Source organism: Megalops cyprinoides, chromosome 3 (assembly GCF_013368585.1).
Source record: "Megalops cyprinoides isolate fMegCyp1 chromosome 3, fMegCyp1.pri, whole genome shotgun sequence".
Classification (NCBI taxonomy): domain Eukaryota; kingdom Metazoa; phylum Chordata; class Actinopteri; order Elopiformes; family Megalopidae; genus Megalops; species Megalops cyprinoides.
The window spans coordinates 17,523,003-17,543,353 of record NC_050585.1 but is presented as its reverse complement, the minus strand read 5'-3'; the positions used below and the strand labels follow the sequence as shown (position 1 = coordinate 17,543,353).

Genomic DNA, 20,351 nt, shown 5'->3' with positions numbered 1-20,351 from the left:
GGTCGGCAAACATTTAATTGTCTCAGCATTTCCTTATGAAAAATATGTCTGGCCATTTGAGCTATTGTGCCACACACTTCTTCAATGGTAGACAACTGGAACAGGGATCTCATTTGCTTAGTTTTTTTCCCCATTTGCATTTGAGCATGTTTTCATACGTAGCTTTAATTTGTTCCGCTATGTCCAGTCTTAAGTATTAAGAACCCTTAAGTGAGAACTGTGGTGAAACTAGCTCCCGCAATGGGACTGGTGGGAAGGGATTAAACCTGGCGGAACTGAGACTCCTTTAGTGTGCCACAGGCTATTAACCTATGCACACGAAGGCAACGACTTACTTTGGCAGCACCAATTTGCTCCTTGCGAAACTTCTCCAGTGGTGTGATCAAGACGTCATCGGCATTCTGTATCTGAAATGAATTCAAGAGAAGAGGGTCACAGTTAAAAGTTAATTTTACGTTGCATTAGAACTTAGGAGTTGAAAGTCCCCTAATCACTGAAGAAGTACCCATAATTTTTTGGTGTTTCTTTGATGTTGGTACTGTACATTATATCTTTAAATTATGAATTATTAATAGACAGCAGTGCAAAATAAAAGTACAAGAGCCAAAGTTGTACTGACACCATTACCCAAGCTGTTGGCTTGAAGACTTCCCTTACTTGGTTGTTGTACGTAGGAGTTTACTTTGGGATATATCTTCTTTTGTGTTATAGGCCAAGCCTCCACAAAATGTTTACTTTTAGATAAGCCCATATTTTAAATATCACCACAGCACAGACAAAGATCAGACAGCCAAATAATTGTGAAGTATTTTAATAATCTAGAAAAAAACATGATTTCTACCCTGTACTAGATATGGGCAGACCCACAATCCCTGTGTTTGTGATCTCACTATGTTGTAGGTTTTATTTCAGCAAAGTTGTACCTTAACTGTTGATTCAAAACCACCAAATCGTCTTAAAAGGAAGTGCTATTCATTCAATCGATCATGGTGCTGACTGAATGCATGAGTCACTTAAGTGCTATATGGCAATGGATTAATTTGGGAAGGTTATTATTATTTTTTAATAACAGCACAATCCCTCAAATCAGCTTGGTGCATTTGACTGAATCCAGGTTAAGTTTGGATGGTTTTGTCAGGGTGCAATTCCTGTAAAATTGCATTACTTTCGAAAATCAGACTTCTCCCAGGTTTAATTTGTACCTAACATAAATCAAAGAGTCTGTTGGGTGACAGTTTAAAGACAGAAACGGATTGAGCACGGTGACTGGTATAGTGGGAAATCAGCAACAAGGTTTCACACCACGGTACTCCCCTACACAGAAGTAAATGACTCTCCCTTTATGCGACAGAGATTCATCCAGGGGAGATAAAGCCCGCGGATGCTGAGAGGAGGAGCTTTCAAACTCTGATCAATCACACGTTTCATGTTCGATACTGACCACACGCAGCTGTGGGTTTTACTGAGCATATCGACTGGAAGGCCCTCCGCTCCAAACAGGCCCGGCCTGCTCGCTCAGTCTCATTCCGTTCAGCAACAGATAGGAGGTGAAATATAGCGTCGGCTACAGTCGGTATTCCGCTACAGCCAGTGAAAATTCAGAAGCGCCTCATTACTTCCTGATGGCCTCTCCTCCCGTGAGATCAGGTGCTCAGGACGAGCAGGCCGGCGGGCTGCCACGCTGCTGCCAGGCCAGGGAGTGACAGAACACTTTGCTTGATTTAGAGGGTTATTGTGTGCTGTGAGTGTGTGCGCTTGTGATAAAATGGAGACCTGGCTCTATAATATTCCCATAATGACAGCGCGAACTCTGATAAGAGCGGCTGTTTCGCCGTTGCCATCTTCCCTGGTCTTTTTTTTATTTTTTATGAATGTGGGAGTTGCAGATAGCAACGGGAGAGTGAGGCTTCATTAACTCCGTAATGGGTGGAGCTACTCTGTGCTGTCAATCACTGACTTGTATGAACCGATCGAGATTTTTCCCTCCTTAGCAAAACACTATGACTGGTCCAGTGAGCCAATGGTAGTTCATGATAGCTTCACGCAGTTTGAGATTCATGAAACGTCACTCTCCCATCACGAGTTCCACACTCTTAAACTATGGTGCCCGTTCCCCCACCCCCCGGTCCCCCTGCACTTCTGTTACATCAACTCAGGTCGCCTCATGTTTCAGGAGACCCTTTTGGTGGAACTGGACAACACAACGTCTCACTGTGGGAGGCGTACGTTTGAAATGATACAACAGGCTTTTCATCCCACTCCTCTTGTAATTCCGCCAATATGTCTCTGCTTCTTTTCACAACGACATCAGGGAGACACAGGGCCTTGAATCTAAAACAGGGGGGCGCACAAAAGGACCGATAAATGCCCGAGTTTTTCTTCTTTTGCAGAATAAACGCTTGATTTGATAAAAGAGCTGTATGGCCGGATGGTGCCGTGCCCATCGCTGTAACTCACATTAATCCATAATTGTATATTTAGCACAGCTGAAGAATCTAGCCAGGGAACACACAGTCTGTTCAAGGATGTCTGGTTCGGTTGGAAATATCAAGGCACTGATATGGCCACAGTCACAACAGTGCTGCCCACGCTGAGAGACGATGGCAGGAGTAAGAATGTTAATCAGACAGGGATAATAAATGGGATTTTTGATGCACACAATGCACCATGCAAGAGTTAACTTGTGAGCTAATTTTTGTCTGCTGTGCCTTTACAGATTTGAGACTTAAACCAAGGCAGACACAGGCAGGTATAATATGAAATGGAGTGACTTCTTACCCTATTCAACCTGACTGATTAGCAGGATTAGATAGGTACAAAGGATACATGAGAAAGAGGTGGTGGGGCTGATTTTTGATTTCAAGCCATCATCTGTGACTAGTTACACAGTTGGGCTATTAAAAGCTGGTGCGATGCTTTATACCACCCAATAGGCAGCTCCAGGCACTTCAGTACAGGTGTAAATGAATGATTCCAAATTTAGAGGATCAATGACAACAGCACAGATTCTTATTAAATGGACCATACAGTTAGCCTGGTGTGTTCCACATTGAAAATTTCATTTCTGCCATCTAATGCTGGTCCATGCTCCTCTATTAATGGCCAAAATGATCTCAACTGTGCAGTACAGCTCCTGCCAAAACCTATTGGGTTGACACATTAAGATGTAAGCATCATCATGACTGAAGGTTAATGTCAAAGATTTCTCTCATGTTAGGAGTACTACCCCACTAATGACATGCAGAGTCCTTCTGAACAATATTCACAAGGAGTGATTTTATTCTGAAGTGAATAAATTAACAGAATAACTCATACTGAATTCTAATACAGTTGTTATGATTTAGCAACTCGCATGTGTGGGTTTTAAAATGTATGCTTTGTGCTTCTTGGCCACATAAATATGACAAAGTCATAAGGAGTGGATTTATGGATCTTCAGCCAATGTTTCACATGTGAAGAGATAGCGCAGCCATCACACTGCTAGCGCAGTGGATTTTACAACCATATTCATCTCACTTATGATATGAAAATTGGAACCGTCTCCCCAAAAAATAAATTAAAAAGATGTATACGGGTTTCTTTGATTCATGAAGGGAAACGGGCCGCGTTCTGACGACAAAACATCAGAGGGTTTACAGACAATTATCGTTTAACATGTGTTGCAACATGAGTGTCTAACTGGAGCTTCAAATCCATCTAATGGAAAAAAATACCAATAAGCTGTTTTAAAAAATGAACCTGTGGGGAAAGTTTCTGGGTGCATCAAACACATAAATGGCCCTGCATGGTTGATTTGTAAATAGATAGTGTATGTTGATTCACTGGGCTACACGCTGGGATTTACTTTGTAATAGACTACCCATGTTCTCTTTCTAGCTCTTTTTTTTCTTCTCAGTAGCACAAAAGAGGGAAAATCTCAGTGGGGGTTAACAGATCATGCGTATTAGTCAGGATGGAGGGGTGAGGGGGTCAAAGAGTAGATTTTAATTGGACCCCTGTCAATAGTCCTAAACACTTGCTACTATGACAGCACAGAAAGACATCATATGAAATGCAGCTCGAGATCTAAATATACAATCGAAGTGACTCACTCTTGCTGAATGATAGCCAAGTTATTTCAATGCAGTATCAAACATCTGTTATGAATAACCACAGACTGGAAAAAGCCAACACAGCAGTAAGGATTGAGCTAGCAGACTGCACTAAAGTTTCTGGAACTGAGAAACAAATGGGCTTAGCTGGACCTCATGCCCATCGATTACATGACGTCCTGCTGACTTCAGGCTCAAGTGGGCGATTGCTGGAAATCTGGTTCCAGTAGTCTGCCTCTACTGGATCCTCTGCTTGGGATTGGAGGGGAGAAGATCCAGATGGACCAGTACCAAACGCCCATATTCTTGGGAGTCGTGTGAGCCCTGGACCCCCTACCAATTGCCAAAAACCTCCCTCTGATATCATCTGAATGATGTCAAGCTATAGCTCCCACATGAGAGTAACTATGAATTTAAAAATGGCACCAAGCAATGCAAAATTTGCCCGGTGAACATATTTACCTCTTTGTGTGTTTGGATCTGTGCTAATTTTACCACAGGCGTTGACACAGTGTATTGACGCTTGTTCCCAAAAATCTATGTCCCCCACAAGCAGACACATCACCAGTCAGTGTAAAAACATCCAGAGGAAGTACTTTTATTTACTATGAAATCCTAATGCTATAATTAGCTGCATTCTACTGTGAGCCACGCAGATTAGAAAAACATACAATTATATACACACGGTCCTTTTATATACTTTCCCAGGAAAATAAGTGCTGGCTTTGGGTCTCATCGGAGAATTACCAGAAATAAGTTCCACATGCCTGCCACGGAGCTCCGGCCTCCTCCAGTCAGATTGGGTCCAGGCTGTAAATTTCTAGGGGTAGACTTCACGTGAATTGGGCAAACATGATACAGTGGAATTACACATATCGCGCTGGCTTCGTGTGTGGGGTCTGGACCTCATGAGGCTTGCCGCCTTTCAGTTTTCTATCAAGAGGACCTGATTGGGGACCCTTGGGGGGCTACTGAAGATACCCCAACTTAAAAGCTGGATCAAATCAAAACATTCTGTTTGTTGACAGACCTAGCATTTTGTTTGTTGTTTTCAATAAACTATGTCATTGAAACGTCTTGTTTTAAAACACAAAATACTTCATAGCCAATCAGAAGTGAAGGAGGATGAGGTAAAGTATTTAATTTTACGATAACAAAAATAAATTAACCCAAATTCTCATAAAAGCTTGGCTTAAGATGACTTAAAAATGATAATTTAAGATCTGGTTACTTTAGGCTGTGGGTACACTTGACTGCTCAGCTTAAGCAAAACACAAATCACTCCTTAAAGAGATCCCACAGCACCTCCGGAACAGCAAAATACTAATCCTCGCTGGATCCCTCTTCCTCAGTGCTGATGGGGAAGGTGTTTTTCCTAGGGAGTGCTTCCAAACAGCCGTGTCAACCCCCCACCGCCCCAGCACCTTGTAGACCTACAGGAATCTTTGTCCCCCGGTTCTGTCTGCCATGTGGGAAAATGTTCCCCATCCATGGAATTCAGGAAGTGTCTGGCTGCCCGCCTAAAATCACGTTTACTCAGCGTACTTGAATAAAAGTCATTCTGTGGTGAAAACCTCTAGGGTGGCCAAACTTGCAAGGGCAGTCGGGCACTGGCTAAAAGGCACGTCATTACCATCACCCATGCTCAGATGACAAAGCCGAGATGGTGGGGGGCACAGGTGTCAGATCTGGGTAACATTTCCAGGCATACTTTGGAAGGCAACTGAACTTCCTCAACGCATTGCCGGAAACTCAAAATAAGCAATATTACAGTGAATCAAGGGCCTATAGGAAGGTAAAACACAAGGCCAGACTGAGCTAACCTGGACCTTTTTTTTCCCTGCGTGTTGTTTATAACTAAAGCAGGGCCTCAGGTCTTTCTTTTTTTAATTGAGGCATTTGTCATCCTTAGGTGGCCACTTCGACAAAGTGGCTCTCGAACGAACGAGGAGCCTGGCTGTGGAGCATGGTCAGCAGGAACGAGGTAGGGCGCGAGCTTCGGCAAGATGTCTCCCCCGTGGCTCATAACCACGACTCGGCCAACCTTGGGAACAATCCATCCCTTTCTTCCAGTCTGTGCGGGCTCGGCCGACACCACATTCCACGGCCCCTGCCCGGGCACTCGGCGTCAAATCTCCAAACAGACGTGCTACCGCCAGAATCTGGTGCTCCATTACACTAAGCTGTGCATTACCCATGTGTCTTTTCTGGTTTGTTTGTTTATCTGTGTATTTTTGCCATGCCTCTTTGTGGTCATACCAGCACAGATCTGTTGAATGTTTATTTCATCCAGTACAACAAGGTAAACAAAAATACAGGTATATTCATCAGCAAAGTAAAACGTATGGGGTATACACGAATCCTGTGCAATACTTTAAGATGTCTGCTTCTTTTGACTGTGCTTAATTAAAGGCCACAGTGATAATGGGGGTTCATATTTCTACGGTACGTCTACAATACATGTCATCCGTTAGCGTATGCTCAAATCGGGCTTGGCCTAATTATGAAGAATGCCGATATGCCTCAGTGGAATTATGTTCCGCTCGTCCAACTGTTGTCAGTTCAGCATTTGTCCCAAACTCGGTCATGCTCCAAATTATGCACTGATCCAAGACGTTCTGGGACAAAATGTCTGAAGTCTGCCTTCCAGTTTTTATATTTTTTGCATTTTTTCCCCTTTTTACCAAACTTTTTAGAGATTGGCAACAGTACGACTTAAGGCTTGTCTCACCATCACAACCACACCTGAGCAGCTGCTAACTGGAGGACAGGCTCTACTAAACCGATGTCATCTGAGCAACGTACAGTTGCCTGAACACTTGCCAGGTTCCAAGAGCCGTGAAACGAGGGGACAGACCGTGGCCAACCTACTCACTGCTATTCCTGGTGGAATGAAGCCAATTTGTTCTGTTTCTGTGGGCTCCTGGTCATTGTCAGCAGATGACTTGGCTGCTTTCGAGCCCAGGCCAATCAAGATGAGCGGCATGCTGACTGTGCCACTCAGAAGCCCAGGTCCAGCATTTTGGATTTTGGTTCAAGAGTAAAAGCTTTCTGAAGGCTCTTTTAATGTGTGGGCATCAGTCCTTGCACAGCAAACAAAATGCTTTAGGACCTCAACATGTGTGCTTCCATGGGGACTACATACCAATTGCTTTTAGTGTTCAAGTGACTAAGGTGGGTAGCATCAATAAATAAAAGTCAATGCGTAGGGAACCTACAACACTGACAAACTATAAAAAAATCACAATTTAAGTGGGTGGAAAGTGTGTTGTTTAACAGACCAACCTTTTATAAATCTGCCTTGTAAAGGCCACTGCCTTGGCGCGTGCTTGGTGCATCACTAAATATTATCCCCGGGGTTCCTTCTGAAATGCTTAATCGCCTTTACCTGACCAATCCATTACAAGTGCCAATTAGACCAGCATTTTAAAGGGTAATCACATGATAAATCTTTCAGGAAACAGACCCAGGCGTCCTTTGAAAACAGAAGCAAACTGCCAGCACTAGATGACAAACCTCAGGTGAGAGTGGCCTGAATGCTACCTTCTGGAACTTCTCCGGATGTGCCACTGTGACAAAAGGAAAAGAGCTCGATAACTTCCTCTCAGGAAGTTATTAAATGCAGAAACGCTTTAGAGGGAAAATACATCTTCGGGCTGCCGACTTTAAAGGGGTGTTCCCGAAAGGAGGCGAGGGCTGCTGTAAGAGCTGCACTGGCAGGGAGGCTCGTGCCTGCTCGTAAATGCCATCCAAAGATGCGGGCACCAGCGTGGATCAAATCATGCAGAACGGCCGTCCCGCGCCGACCACTTTTTCCGTCTGAGAGGCATCCAGCCAGGGAGTTTTACAATGGCCCCTCCCCAAAATGGAGGTAGGCACCAGGACTGGGATTTAGGGCCTGGCAGCCCGCCAAACCAGCGGAGGATAAAACTGCTCATGCTTGACAAAAAAAGTGCAGACTCTCCACTACCAGCGAAGCAGAAGGTGGTACCTTAAATATATCTCCTTTAATAATCCCCCCTGCTGGTACTCGGTCTTAATTCGAGACACATGCATTCTCATTCGGCGGGGGAAAGAATCTGAAAGCCTCTTATCAGTGCGGGCCTTGCTATTTTTGTTTTTGGTCTCAAATAGGGTCCAGATGTCACACCGGATGGGGACGGGGGGTGGGGTGGGGGTTGGGTTTGAGGGAGTTTGGGGCCGATTCCTGCCGTTTGCTTCAGTTGCAGGGAGTTTATGTGCAACGGCCCATGTGACACCCTGAACGATGCCCTGCCCTTCCCAGGAGCACCTCCCCGGGTGTTTCTAAAGGCTGAGGTTTCCCACCAGCTGAGCCTTTCAGAGAATGCACAGCCACTCAGGCCAGGAACGCTAATCTAGCTGGGTCACATTCTGAGGAGCAGTGTTAAATTGAGTTCCTACAGCCAATATATTCTTCATTATGTCTGTTGGGGGGGAAAGGAGGGCTCTCTTAAACCACTGGGATCATGCCTATTATTCCACGTCTCACAACGCATCCAACAGAAAAAAGACAACAAGCTTCCATAAAAAAGGCAGAAAGCTGCCCCTCTTTACGGTGAAAACTCCCTCCTGTTTTCGACTGCCTCATTTTGGCCTGTTAAATATTTACGACGAGGCAGAAATGCCATGGGATGCAAAGAGCAGCGGTCAGTAGGTTTAAACCTTCTAAACACAGCAAAAAAAATCTCCAGCTGCAGAAAAGTTACGCCTCAAAAGTCTGTCCCCTCTTGTTTGCTCCCCATCCCTCTTTACCTCATGGCTCCCCTGAAAAAGCAGGCTAACTCTGGCAAGCTCTCCGCCAGCCTGGGTGATAAAGCGACCGGACCTGGCCAGTATAAATGAGAGTGTCTGCTGAAAAGAGACCCACAGGTTTAATCTTTCTCTAATGTTTCCCCTCTCCTCCAGGCTTTTCATTTATTCTGTCACTCAGCCGATTATGTCAAGCAGTGATTAAAGGCGAAGGGCAGAGCTGTAGTTTATTAAAACGGACAACAAAAGACGGTAGAGGACAGCAATAGAAAAACTGATGCGTTGCACGGAAACTCAACTCTCAACTCTCCTTTGCCCTCTGTGCCCTGGTGACATGCAGTGACATCACATCTACTCAGATTAGGTCTGTACTCGTTGGGTCCTAAAGGTGCATAATGTTGCCACAGAGGTGGTGCCCCCTAGCCATGGCTGGTTGTTACAGCAGGTCATGGAGGAGATTAATGGAAAGATGTTTGCCGATTTCTCAAATCACACAAGGCGAACAGTACTGATATTGTGCCTGATGTAATTTCAAAGTGAGGTAATGTTTACAAGTGGACCTGGTGCCAGTCCAATTCTAAGGGTCAAAGGTTCAGTCTTGCACATGTAGAGAACAGTGCTTCTCTGCATAAGGTCATACTACTCGCCATGGTAAATGAATTCACTATCAGTGTAATGGAAATGTTATCGCTGCTGTGGCAATGGTAACATTAAAGTAATCATTTTACAGGAGAGCTTCTGGATTGCTGAAACTCTCTTCTGTCTGCTACCCATACAGAGCCAAAGCAGTGGTATGCCATGTCCAAGGGATCTGTTGTCAGGTTAGGAATCTGCAAACCAATTTCCTTTCCTGCAACGAGACGAGCTGATATTGAAATTAAAGTGGACGGTTGACTTCTCCATCTCCAGCGCTCACTGTAATTTTGCAGTAATTGCGAACGGTGCAGCAGACAGTTGGCAAAATTTGCTGGGGAAATTCAGTACAGGTAACCACGTCCTCTTCACGTGATACTTCATTAATGCGTAAGTGAAAGTGAAGAGCCTAATGTTCCACAGCTGGTGAAAACTGTAACGGACATGAATACGAAAATAAGAGTAAAAACAAAATCCTCAGGCAAGCTCTAAACTGTACCTCCTGTGGCCCTCTGAAGAATTCCCCTCTGCAGTTTGAAGTAACTCTCTTTGTGTTCGAGATTGCTGTGTGTGCATGTGGCTTTTCATGCCATTCGTGACCTGCCCTGGACAGACCTCATTCTAACAGTCAGCTCACTACTTCCACAGCCTTTCAAAGCTGTCTGCCCAACACACGCAGTGTTAAGTAGATGAGTGTGGCACCTGCACCCACCTGGAGAGCACCTCGGGGACCAAAGTCTAACACACACAGAGGGAGGAGGCGCTTACTCACACACACAGGCATATATGCACAACACACACACACACACATATATATATATATATATACACATACATACATACATACATACACACACACAGGTATATGTACACAAGCAGACAGACACATACATACAGGTACATGCACGCACACATAGATATGCAGACATGTGTACACACAGACACAGACACACACACACACAAATGCACACACACACAAACAGCCCCACTTCAAGTCTGAGAGTGTAGAGGGTGTCATTTTGACCTAGCCTCATGTCCTAAGAGGGGGTTACGATGCCAAATTTAACATTCTCATGGAAACGGTTATGCAGAATGAACTTGTCTTAATCCCCTCTAATACGCGGCAGAGTAGAATTAAAAAAAAAACTAGTTATGCTGGACGATACGTGCTGTTCATCATCCGTTCTAAAAAAAGGCATGACCCCAAACCAGCATCTGTTTCACAAGGGCCTAATTCCCATAACACTCAAGACTCAATAGCTACAGTGCAATACAATCCCCTCCACAGGCTTTAAGGGGGATGCATGTGATGTGGCCCATTTTGAAGATGTCATCTTTAAGTATGCTCCTCCATTCTGGCATGCTCCAGTTTCATCTGAGCCAATATGACTTCCATTTTCCACTCAGGGCTCGTTCGAGGGCAGAAGCTGCAGTCTGCCCTTCCTGAATCGTAAGTCATCAAGGCCATCCTCACAGAGTTTCAATAAACCCTGATCTAAATGAGGCAAAATGCACTGCAATATTAGCACTTCCGCTGCCGGTAGTATAAACACTGTGACAATTCAATTCCACTGGTTACCAATATCAATATTACTAATACTAGCTTAACACTTATGGGTTTACCATCAGCAATAAACACCACACAAGTGAGGGGACGACAGAGCAGGCTGAATTAAACCACAGATTGAAGTAAACAAATGAATAACACTGAATGCTCACCAGACGTCTTCTCTCCTCTTCTACTGTATTGAGCAGCTGAGAAAATTCCTTGAAAGACTGAGCTGTGAAGAACAAAGAAGCAATTATTCAGTCAATACATTCATTACAATAGTGAAAGGAATCATTTTAGGGTTATGCATAAGAGCTGTCAGTGTATGCACATGGATCATTTGGATAAGAAGAAAATAAACAGCTCAATTAGTGTTTGTGGTACCCTCCATTACAAAACCATATTAGGCTGGCTGATCAATTCACCAAGAGCAGAAGGGCTGGGCTGACAGTTAACCCCGTGGCAGATTAGAAGACAGAGAGTGTCTCTTGCTCTGTGAGAGGACGTGGCGTGTGTCACTGTCCGCGAAGAAAAGAAAGGATGGGGATGCCTGTGGGTCGACACGTCACTGACACGTCAAAATGACACGCAAATCTAATGTCGTCTGTGCCCCTTCCTGGTTTATGAATCATGAATCACGGTGTGGCCTCACTTGCCCGAAGCTCGACGCCGGTGGTCCAGGAAACTCAGAGTCGCGGAACATTACAAAAACAGACGCAAAGTGAAGATTTCGGGAAGCGGCCTTCTGTTCAACAAGTCTGCAGACAATAAAGGCCTATTTTCTAGACGTTGAAATGTGAGAGGCATTTCCTGTACAGCACTGGCCCCCCTGACATGGACAGGAAAGGGGAGTGCTGTGACCTTTTGCTAAAAAAGAGAAAATGGAAAAAATGAAAACTGAATATTTATTCAGCGTAAGCCAACTAGGTTCTGCCTTCTGTCACCTACAGCTAGATTGGGAAAAAGCCATTTGTTACATCCAGACTTCACAGAAAAGATGTTAACAATATAACTACTTCCTCACAAACTTTGCTCATTAAAAAAATCTGCATTCATTAAATAGCATGATTCACAATTCTGCCAAAAAAGCTGCATGACAAGGTTTTAGTTATTAACAGAACATTTTCTCTGTTCACATTAAGCACCATTACCAGCTATCTGTGAGGGTATGTCACTCACAGTGTGGTGTTTAAGGTTATAGATAGATATAAGATTATATATGTCATTTTGCACAGTAAACATGAAAATTACAAACATTCAGATAAAACCTTCTGTACGAAATCCCAGTAAATACAATCAAATTCAAATCTGATTCAATTCAGTTAAATTGGCCCATGTTGCCTTAGCTAAAACATCATGTCCTCATTCCTTCTGTCCTTCACTATTAATCATAGTTAGATTAACAAAGGGGTGACGGCATTTAGGTGCATGAAAAGATTTGATGTGTACAACCTTTTAGAAAATGAGACAGGACAGCTTTTAATACTGAAGGGTCCAATGCAAACATGCAAATGGCCACAATGTTGATTATGGTGGTTAAATAAGACCCAACCCATCTAATTATACAAAGACTATTTAATACGATGCAAAATGATTGTTCAGGTGTACCACTTGCATGATGATAGAGACCACACACACAGCATTCCAGATACTGACATGCTCCCACAAACTGACAACAATCAGCATTCACTCCACATGCAATGTTCCATACGGCCAAACAAGCACCCTCCCTGGGTTTTATTTTCTCACTGAAACACACACATCCAGCATTGTGGGAGAGTAGGTGCCAGGTGCCAGAGGATTTCCACCGGCTTATGGGACACTTCCGTCATGACTGGTTTTGTTGTCATTTGGGCCACATCAGGAAACTGTTGTAGAGAGTATCCCTTCCTGCCTTGGGGATAGGCAGCATGCACAGTGCTGAAAAAAACACATGCCTCACCGCATGCTGCGCACATGCATACACCCACTGAAACATACACACACACACACACACACACACACACACACACACACATGCGCACACACATACAGGCATACACACATGCGCGCGCACGCACGCACACACACACACACACACACAGGCATACACACATGCGCGCGCACGCATGCACGCATACACACACATACACAGACACACACACACACAAAGGCATACACACACACAGACAGGCATACACACACACAGACAGGCATACACACACACAGACAGGCATACACACACAGGCGCACACACACACTCACACACACACACAGGAATGCGCGCGCACACACACATACAGGCATACACACATACACACAGGCACACATACACACAGGCACACATACACACAGTCACACACACACACACACACACACACACACACACACACACACAATCCTCTCAAAGAGGTTTAGCCTCTGAGGCTTGCTGCCTTCACTACATTGGAGATCAGATAAGAGCTGTGCTCGCCTGTCCAGCCCCTCCGGCCTGCAGAGAAACAGCCACTTAGCAGCATGCCAAACAGACCTCCGTGCCAAAGAAGCAACATCATTATCAGCCATTAGGCCTGGCATGGGAGTGAAGACATCGCCTGGAACACTCTGCCTATTTACACTACAAACATTTTAGGAGAGCGAGGCCACGGAATCAGCAGCGGTGATCCTGGGAGTGGGCCTGCAACCAACGCCGGGAACTCCTCCTTCACCAGCTCACAGTTCACAGCCAGGTCAAAGGCCAGAGCTGGAATGTTTAATAGGTCGGGATTAAACACAACAGATGGGGAATGGATGTCACCACGGGTTAGGGTGGGCCCATAACTCACAAGCTAAATGGGCAAAGAAAGAAACAAGCGCCCGTTCGACACGCGCTCCCTGAAAACTCCATTTAAACGCTGAAAATGCACCGCCTGGCGCTAATTAATCAACCACATGCTGGCTCCAGGCTACGTGAAGTCAAACACTACTTTGATTTGGAAGGAAAATATATACATAATGCATCCAGCAGCTCTCCTTGCACTTCTCTCAAGCAAATGCTATTTACAGTCCATGTCCAGGGGAGATATCTGATGAAGAAGTGGATAGGAGGCCAGGAAAACAAATACTGCAACAGATGCTTGTTTGAAATCTCTCACAGGGTCAAGTTTCACCAGCAGCTAACACTTGGGACAGCTACAGTCCACGAGGCACAAGGGTTCATCAGCAAACGACCTCAGAAAGTCTAACGTTCCGCCTCGTTCTCTCCCACAGAATTAGAATCTCCAGCCACCCCATCCATCCCGCTTTCAGATTGATTCCAAGATAACTGACGGGCCCTTGGAATGTTGTGGCAGAAAACGGCGGAGAAATCGATAGCGGGTCAGGCGAGCTCATCTGGCCGCGCAGACGACGGTGTTCCGCGGGGAGGTCTGGAGCTTCAAACCGGATCTTTGTGGAGCTACACAAAGATCATGGCTCCGGTCCTGCTGCGCGGGGCCCGACCTAGGCAGTCAGAGAGAGCGCGGGCTCACTGATGATCAAATCGATTTCTGACAACCGCATTTGTTTTGCCTCAGAAGTGAGTCTGGCATTTCATAGCAGGACAGCGCAAGAGATCATGAAGGCTATGCTTTCTCCTTCAGATCTGGAAGAGATCCTGGCATGATAAGTAGGAAATAGAGATCAGAGGTAAGCATGACAAACTTCTTACAGAAGGTGTTGCTTCAGTTAGACCAAATATACATGCTTTCTCAAAAAAAATATATAAGTGATGTCTGTATAAACGCAGTGATTCTATCTATTGGTTTTGGAGTCCAGGCCTCCATTTTGGGTCTGATGAGGTCTCTGTTCCTCGGCCTCCTGTACCTAATAAAGAGCATCTTTAAATGAACAGTGTCGTCTTTGCCAATGGACCCAGCATCACCCCCCCCAATGCTGCAAAGGCCTCACAGACTGATGGGAAAATGAGGCTTAATAAACCCCAGCATAGTTGGAGCTAGCACATGCTGTCAATCACTGCCTGGTAGCAGCCAATTGTTAGACTTCACTCTCCGTGCAAAAACGCTGTGATTAGCTCAAATTAGAGGGTCAATGTGACAGCACATAATGGCTCCATTTTGAGCTTCACATACCATCACTCTCCCATCACTGCTTTCATGCTGTCCACGGGTGTGTCCTTCTCCAGACTAGGCAGAGTAAAAAGACATCTTCCCAGCATGCCGCTGTCACCGCCTATCCCTAGACTACACTTTGTCCTAGTAGGCCCGGCAACAGCTGAGCCCATTCTGTTCCAGGTAGGCCAGGGGATAACCCTCAACTGTTACTATTTGGATCAACAGCATTCTTGACTGCAGGCCACGGGGGGCTTGTGCCGTACTGCAGGATAGTGTGCTTGGCTGCAGTCTGGCCCGTCTGGCCCATTTAAATTTCCCCTGCACACACGTGCCCCTTTACAGTGTACAAGGTGGCATGGGGGTTTGCCTGAAGGACTAAACCTTGCAGAGGATCGCTGAGTGATCGATGGGTTCAGGGACACATAGGTGCCAGTCTTATGCTCTGAGATGGACTGTGGACTGCTCCTTACCTGAGACGAAGATGAGGACTGCGACGAGTGAAAAACAAATGGAATGGAATGGAAACATTAGCATTCCTTCACTTCCTGCGCAGTCCTCAATCCCTTTCTCAAGGCTTTCTCAAGCTTTCAGCAGCACTCACTTGCATTCGTTTAATTTTTTGGCCAGAGAGAAGTCTAAACTATTATTGGTCAGACAGAATTATAAACAGTGATGTGTGTATTGAAGAGTCTTGATGTAGGAGGTGGGGGGGGGTGCTCTGTTCACCCCCCGTTGCCACTGGTGACCCACTCACGCTCTGAATCCATGGTGTGTGTTGGCCTAAAAGCCGAGATTTAATCCACATTTTCCCCCCGATGGCAGGAAATTAATTCTAAATACTGTCAGAGGGAGCAACCAATCAGCCAGCTGAATGCACTCCGGGGAGCTCCGACGAGAATGGCCCCGAGAGGTCTTCACAAGGGGCAAAACCTTGCTGCCGGGAAAAAAGGCCCTTACCGATGTTAATCTCATCATCCGTCTCTGCGTCACCGATGCACTCAAACTGGAACTCCTGGAGCGACTGCGAGAACTTCTGCACGGCCGCCGACAGATCTAGGAAATGAGAGAGAGAGAGTCCTCGTGTTAAAGCAGCACGCAGGCTTAAGACGACACGCTAAATCCACAGAGGGCACTTTTCTTCATTTCGGGCTCAGATCCGGTTTTTCCCCAATTTCATTTCTATTCAGCCCTCTGTTTTGTTTCAATACCTCCCTGTTAAGGAAAAATTCTAAGCGCGACATGAGCAATGACCCGTGGCACCCCTTAAAAATGCGTTAACCATGGCATGAAATGTCTCCAGAGCTCTGTTGCTTTCCCTAGCCAAAACTGAGGAAAAAGTTCTCCACTGTTAAAACGGGGCGATCCCCATTCCACAGTGCAATCATTGTTCAGCTGAGTCCTGCTGGCCTTCATTCAACCCCCCACCCGCTCGCCCCCCCCCCCGATTTTTCCAGTGCGGCCTGAAAGAGGGCCGAGAAGGAGTCGGTTGCCATGGCAAAGTCAAGCACTTGAATCAAAGGTCTTCTTCATGAGTCTAAACAGAATGAAATGTCCTTTTTTGATGAAAGGAAAAAAAAGGGAATAACAAACAAACCAATGCAAGCACAAAAACCCCATACAATAGCACTTCATTCTAACTCTTTACACAAAGTAACTGCACCCTCAGAAGAGAGGCTAATGCTACTTTACCCTCAAGCCAATGCTAGTAAAATGTATGTGTTCATAGCAGCGCAGCAATAACAAACCACATTTCATATCATCACGAGTGGGGACAATCGCAATTGACCATTTTCCATGTGTGGTATTGGTTATATATTTAACCATCTGATTTTACAACACTACCATAAAAGCTAAGCTGTGAGATGCTGCCGAACTCATGAAGCAAGTGTTATTGACAAGATATACAGTACATCCACTCACTTCTTGAATGGTAACGCAAGAATAACGGCCTCATAATTGCACCTAAGTGGTCAAGAAAACAGCAAGATTGTATGGGTAAGGGCTAAAGGTAATGCACTGTGACGTCCCTTCATTTATTTGATTGTAAGCAATCTATATTTTCCAGCTGAAATTAAAGAGCAAATTTTCATTACATGAAAGTCAAAATTTGTGATACCCACAACTGGATGTTTTTAAATGAATGCAAGATGAGTTTACAGAAGATTTTCTTTTACCTTTTTTTTTAATATCGAATTATAGCTTTCACATCTCACGTCTTTCTTTCTTCAAATCAAAATAATCAAGCATGACTGAATATTATTCAGACAGTTCAGCTGGTACTCTTTTCTAATAAATCAGTGCTAATGACTCATTCAATGAAAAATATATTCCACTCCAAAAAACAGTCCTAATTACCAAATCCAAAGTCACTCGCTTTGATTCTAAACCCTGCCGTAATGGCAAGAACAAAGCCCATTTTTAATATGATATTAGAATGTAACATTGGAAAGTAGGTGATCACGTTTAAAGGATGCTTCAAAAAAAAAAAAAACAACAAAAACAGCACAGTGACACCGCTATCACCAGAAACAAAACCAGAACATACAACCCATTGCAAATACCCCCCTTGGTCTGAGAACTGTGTGAAAAATATCTGGCTGCATTCATGATCTGAACTTGTGGTCAGTGGCCGCCTACGAACTTTGGCTGCGGGTTCAGAAAGTCTTCTCAGCTGGAGGTGTGGGAATCACAGCATTTGTTTTTTTAGGAATCAGAGTTGCACAAATTCTGCACAGATTCACTGACTCCTACATGAATGGGATGGCTCGTCTTATTGACCGAGCTCACTACACCACCCTATCCACATTATACAGAGATCAGTCAGTCCATGCAGCATCCACCCAGCATCACTAAATAAAGAAATGGACAAGTTTATAGTTTAAGGAAAAGTTGGGACAGGGAGGGACCGGATGCTGAGCACTTTATTAAGATCAGTTTATTCAAGCTGTGATTCATCGTTGTGACAACCATATCTCCCACACTTGGAGCGATGTGACAGTTCACAATCAAATCTGCGAACATGCAAAACAGATGTCGTTTACGACTGTGGTTAGGCGCGATAAATGAAACACAGAAAAGGGTGTGTTCTGGGCTTTCTGTCATGTTGTGCTGGATCCCTGATGGAACAACACACTCCTCCTGACCTTCTGTTGCAGTCGGGCTGCAAAAAAAACAAAAAAACAACCAGAGTTCATCTCCATCATTTCTCCTATTGCACTCAAGAGCAGCCGCGTTCAAAAGTTTGGTAAGACAGGCTTAGGTAAGCTACTCAGAATCATCCAAGACTTTGATTTCTAAACAAATAAATAAATGAGAGTTTGCAAAAGGCGTGTAAAATCTCATCTGAACAGGCCTCGTGAGGGAAACAGCTCTGATGGATATCTATAACACATGAAAGAGATGCTAATGAACTGACAAAGACCCTGCGTCTCTAACACATTTCTTTTTTTTCCCACTTTTCAAACCCATCAAGACCAAACCAAGAGTAAACGGCGTAAACAAAACAATGGCCAAATCAATTATAGCCTTGTCCTATAATACTTTTTTTTAAATTTGTTTGAGAATCACGGTAATATAATTAAAACAAATCAAACACAGCCTACAGCAGTAAGAATTTCTGCAGTAGTCAGTGCTACTTAATTCACAGGTGTTGATGGAATATGCCGTTAGCAGTGAGCCTGCAACAGTTAATCAAATATTATATTTCAGCACATTTCCATAATACTGTTGGAAGTGAAGATTATCTGTTCCTCTGAAGACGAACACCCGTTTTGGGAAACAAAACCCAAATTGTGTTCTTTTGTATTCCTTTTCCTGTATGCTAAATGTTAAACACTGAAGCAAATATGAAATCATAGCTCTTTGAGAATGATGCAACAAAACACTTATGTGAAACTTTCAATAAAGTGAAACTTCCTGTTAACAAATAACACTGCATGACTGTTCATGAAAAACAAGAAACAAAAACAAAAACAAAAAAAACTGACTTACAAACACTATAGTTGTTATCTGGAAAACATAATCTCTGCTTTAGACCTTAGCATGTCTGTCAGAAGGTATGGTTTAGATTTGTAAAAGAAAAAGGAAAAAGACTGCCAGTCAATTAGAATCATGGCTATAAAGATGTGATCATTTTTTAAAGGATTTAAAGAAATAACTTATTATTTGTGGGGAAAATACAAATGTAAATCATTGAAAAAGGAATGGCTGTATCTTAGCAAGCAGGCTATTTAGGTCTCTTAGCCCAACTGGGGCTTATTTCACCACCGATTACTGCATATGATGACAAATAGTCTATACGAATGTGATAACATGGCTCTGTTAAAAATTGTCAGCTAGTCCAGCATTATATAATTTTGATCAAAGACCAGTATAACACTCTCACAGCTGAGAATAATCTGACAAATAAGACCAATAAGAAAAGACCTTTGGCACTGACAGCAAGCCAATTCATAAAAATATGTGTCACCATGGCACAAGCACAGCAATTGGTCAGCTTCAGAGCTCTTTCTACATCACAAAAATTTATAACCCTGACACTGAAAGCTAATTTGTCATTCATGTGTAATACATGTGAACCCTTTTAATTCCCGAACTTATGCGCTGATACAGTATTCAGAGGGCAGTGATACTAACAGGGTTTACTTAAAACATCCGCAGACAGTTTTCACAAAATGTGACATAAAACTACCTGGAGTAGAATGGGAACTGGGGTCATATGTTATTACATACGGATATGCATAAGATTAAGATTCACAGCTCTGATGACAGAACCAGGCTAGTTTATAGAAGTCAACTGTGTTTTCTGACTAAAATCTGAACTACTTCTTTCTCTGAGTGAAGGTCTCTGATGAATTAAATCCATATCTGTTACATTTCAAAACATGCACCTCACAAACTATTTAAATGAAATGCAATGCAAATACTGTATAATAAAATGCTACATCCAGGTAAAGACAAAAACAAATCTTGAACATAAAAGCAGAACAATGGAATATGCCTCAGAGGGGTGATGTGTGTTGTTGTGCTGTATACAGCTACTTTATCAATAGGCAAGATCATACAACACCCAGGAAACACGCAGCACGTCATCTCAAAAAACCACCTCAGATACAACATTTTCCACAAGACCGCTGCCACATTCTCTGCACGCAACTCTTTTCTCAAAGCCAGCTTTTCAGCCCTCTTCACACATGCACTGCAATACTAAACCTCCGTCCCATGTAGGCTGGCAGAATG

General features: G+C 44.0%; 1 protein-coding gene across 2 annotated transcripts in view; it reads right to left on the bottom strand.

The window, feature by feature from the left end:
• Positions 1 to 20,351, bottom strand: part of LOC118774345 (rho GTPase-activating protein 42-like) — a 68,573-nt gene that overhangs the window by 33,379 nt on the left and 14,843 nt on the right. For both annotated transcript variants that reach the window (XM_036523662.1, XM_036523663.1), the window contains exons 2-4: positions 16,071 to 16,166; positions 11,214 to 11,275; positions 336 to 407 (exon numbers count right to left, since the gene is read on the bottom strand). In XM_036523662.1, coding sequence (XP_036379555.1) covers positions 336 to 407; positions 11,214 to 11,275; positions 16,071 to 16,166 — 230 coding nt within the window. The remainder of the gene's footprint in view (positions 1 to 335; positions 408 to 11,213; positions 11,276 to 16,070; positions 16,167 to 20,351) is intronic.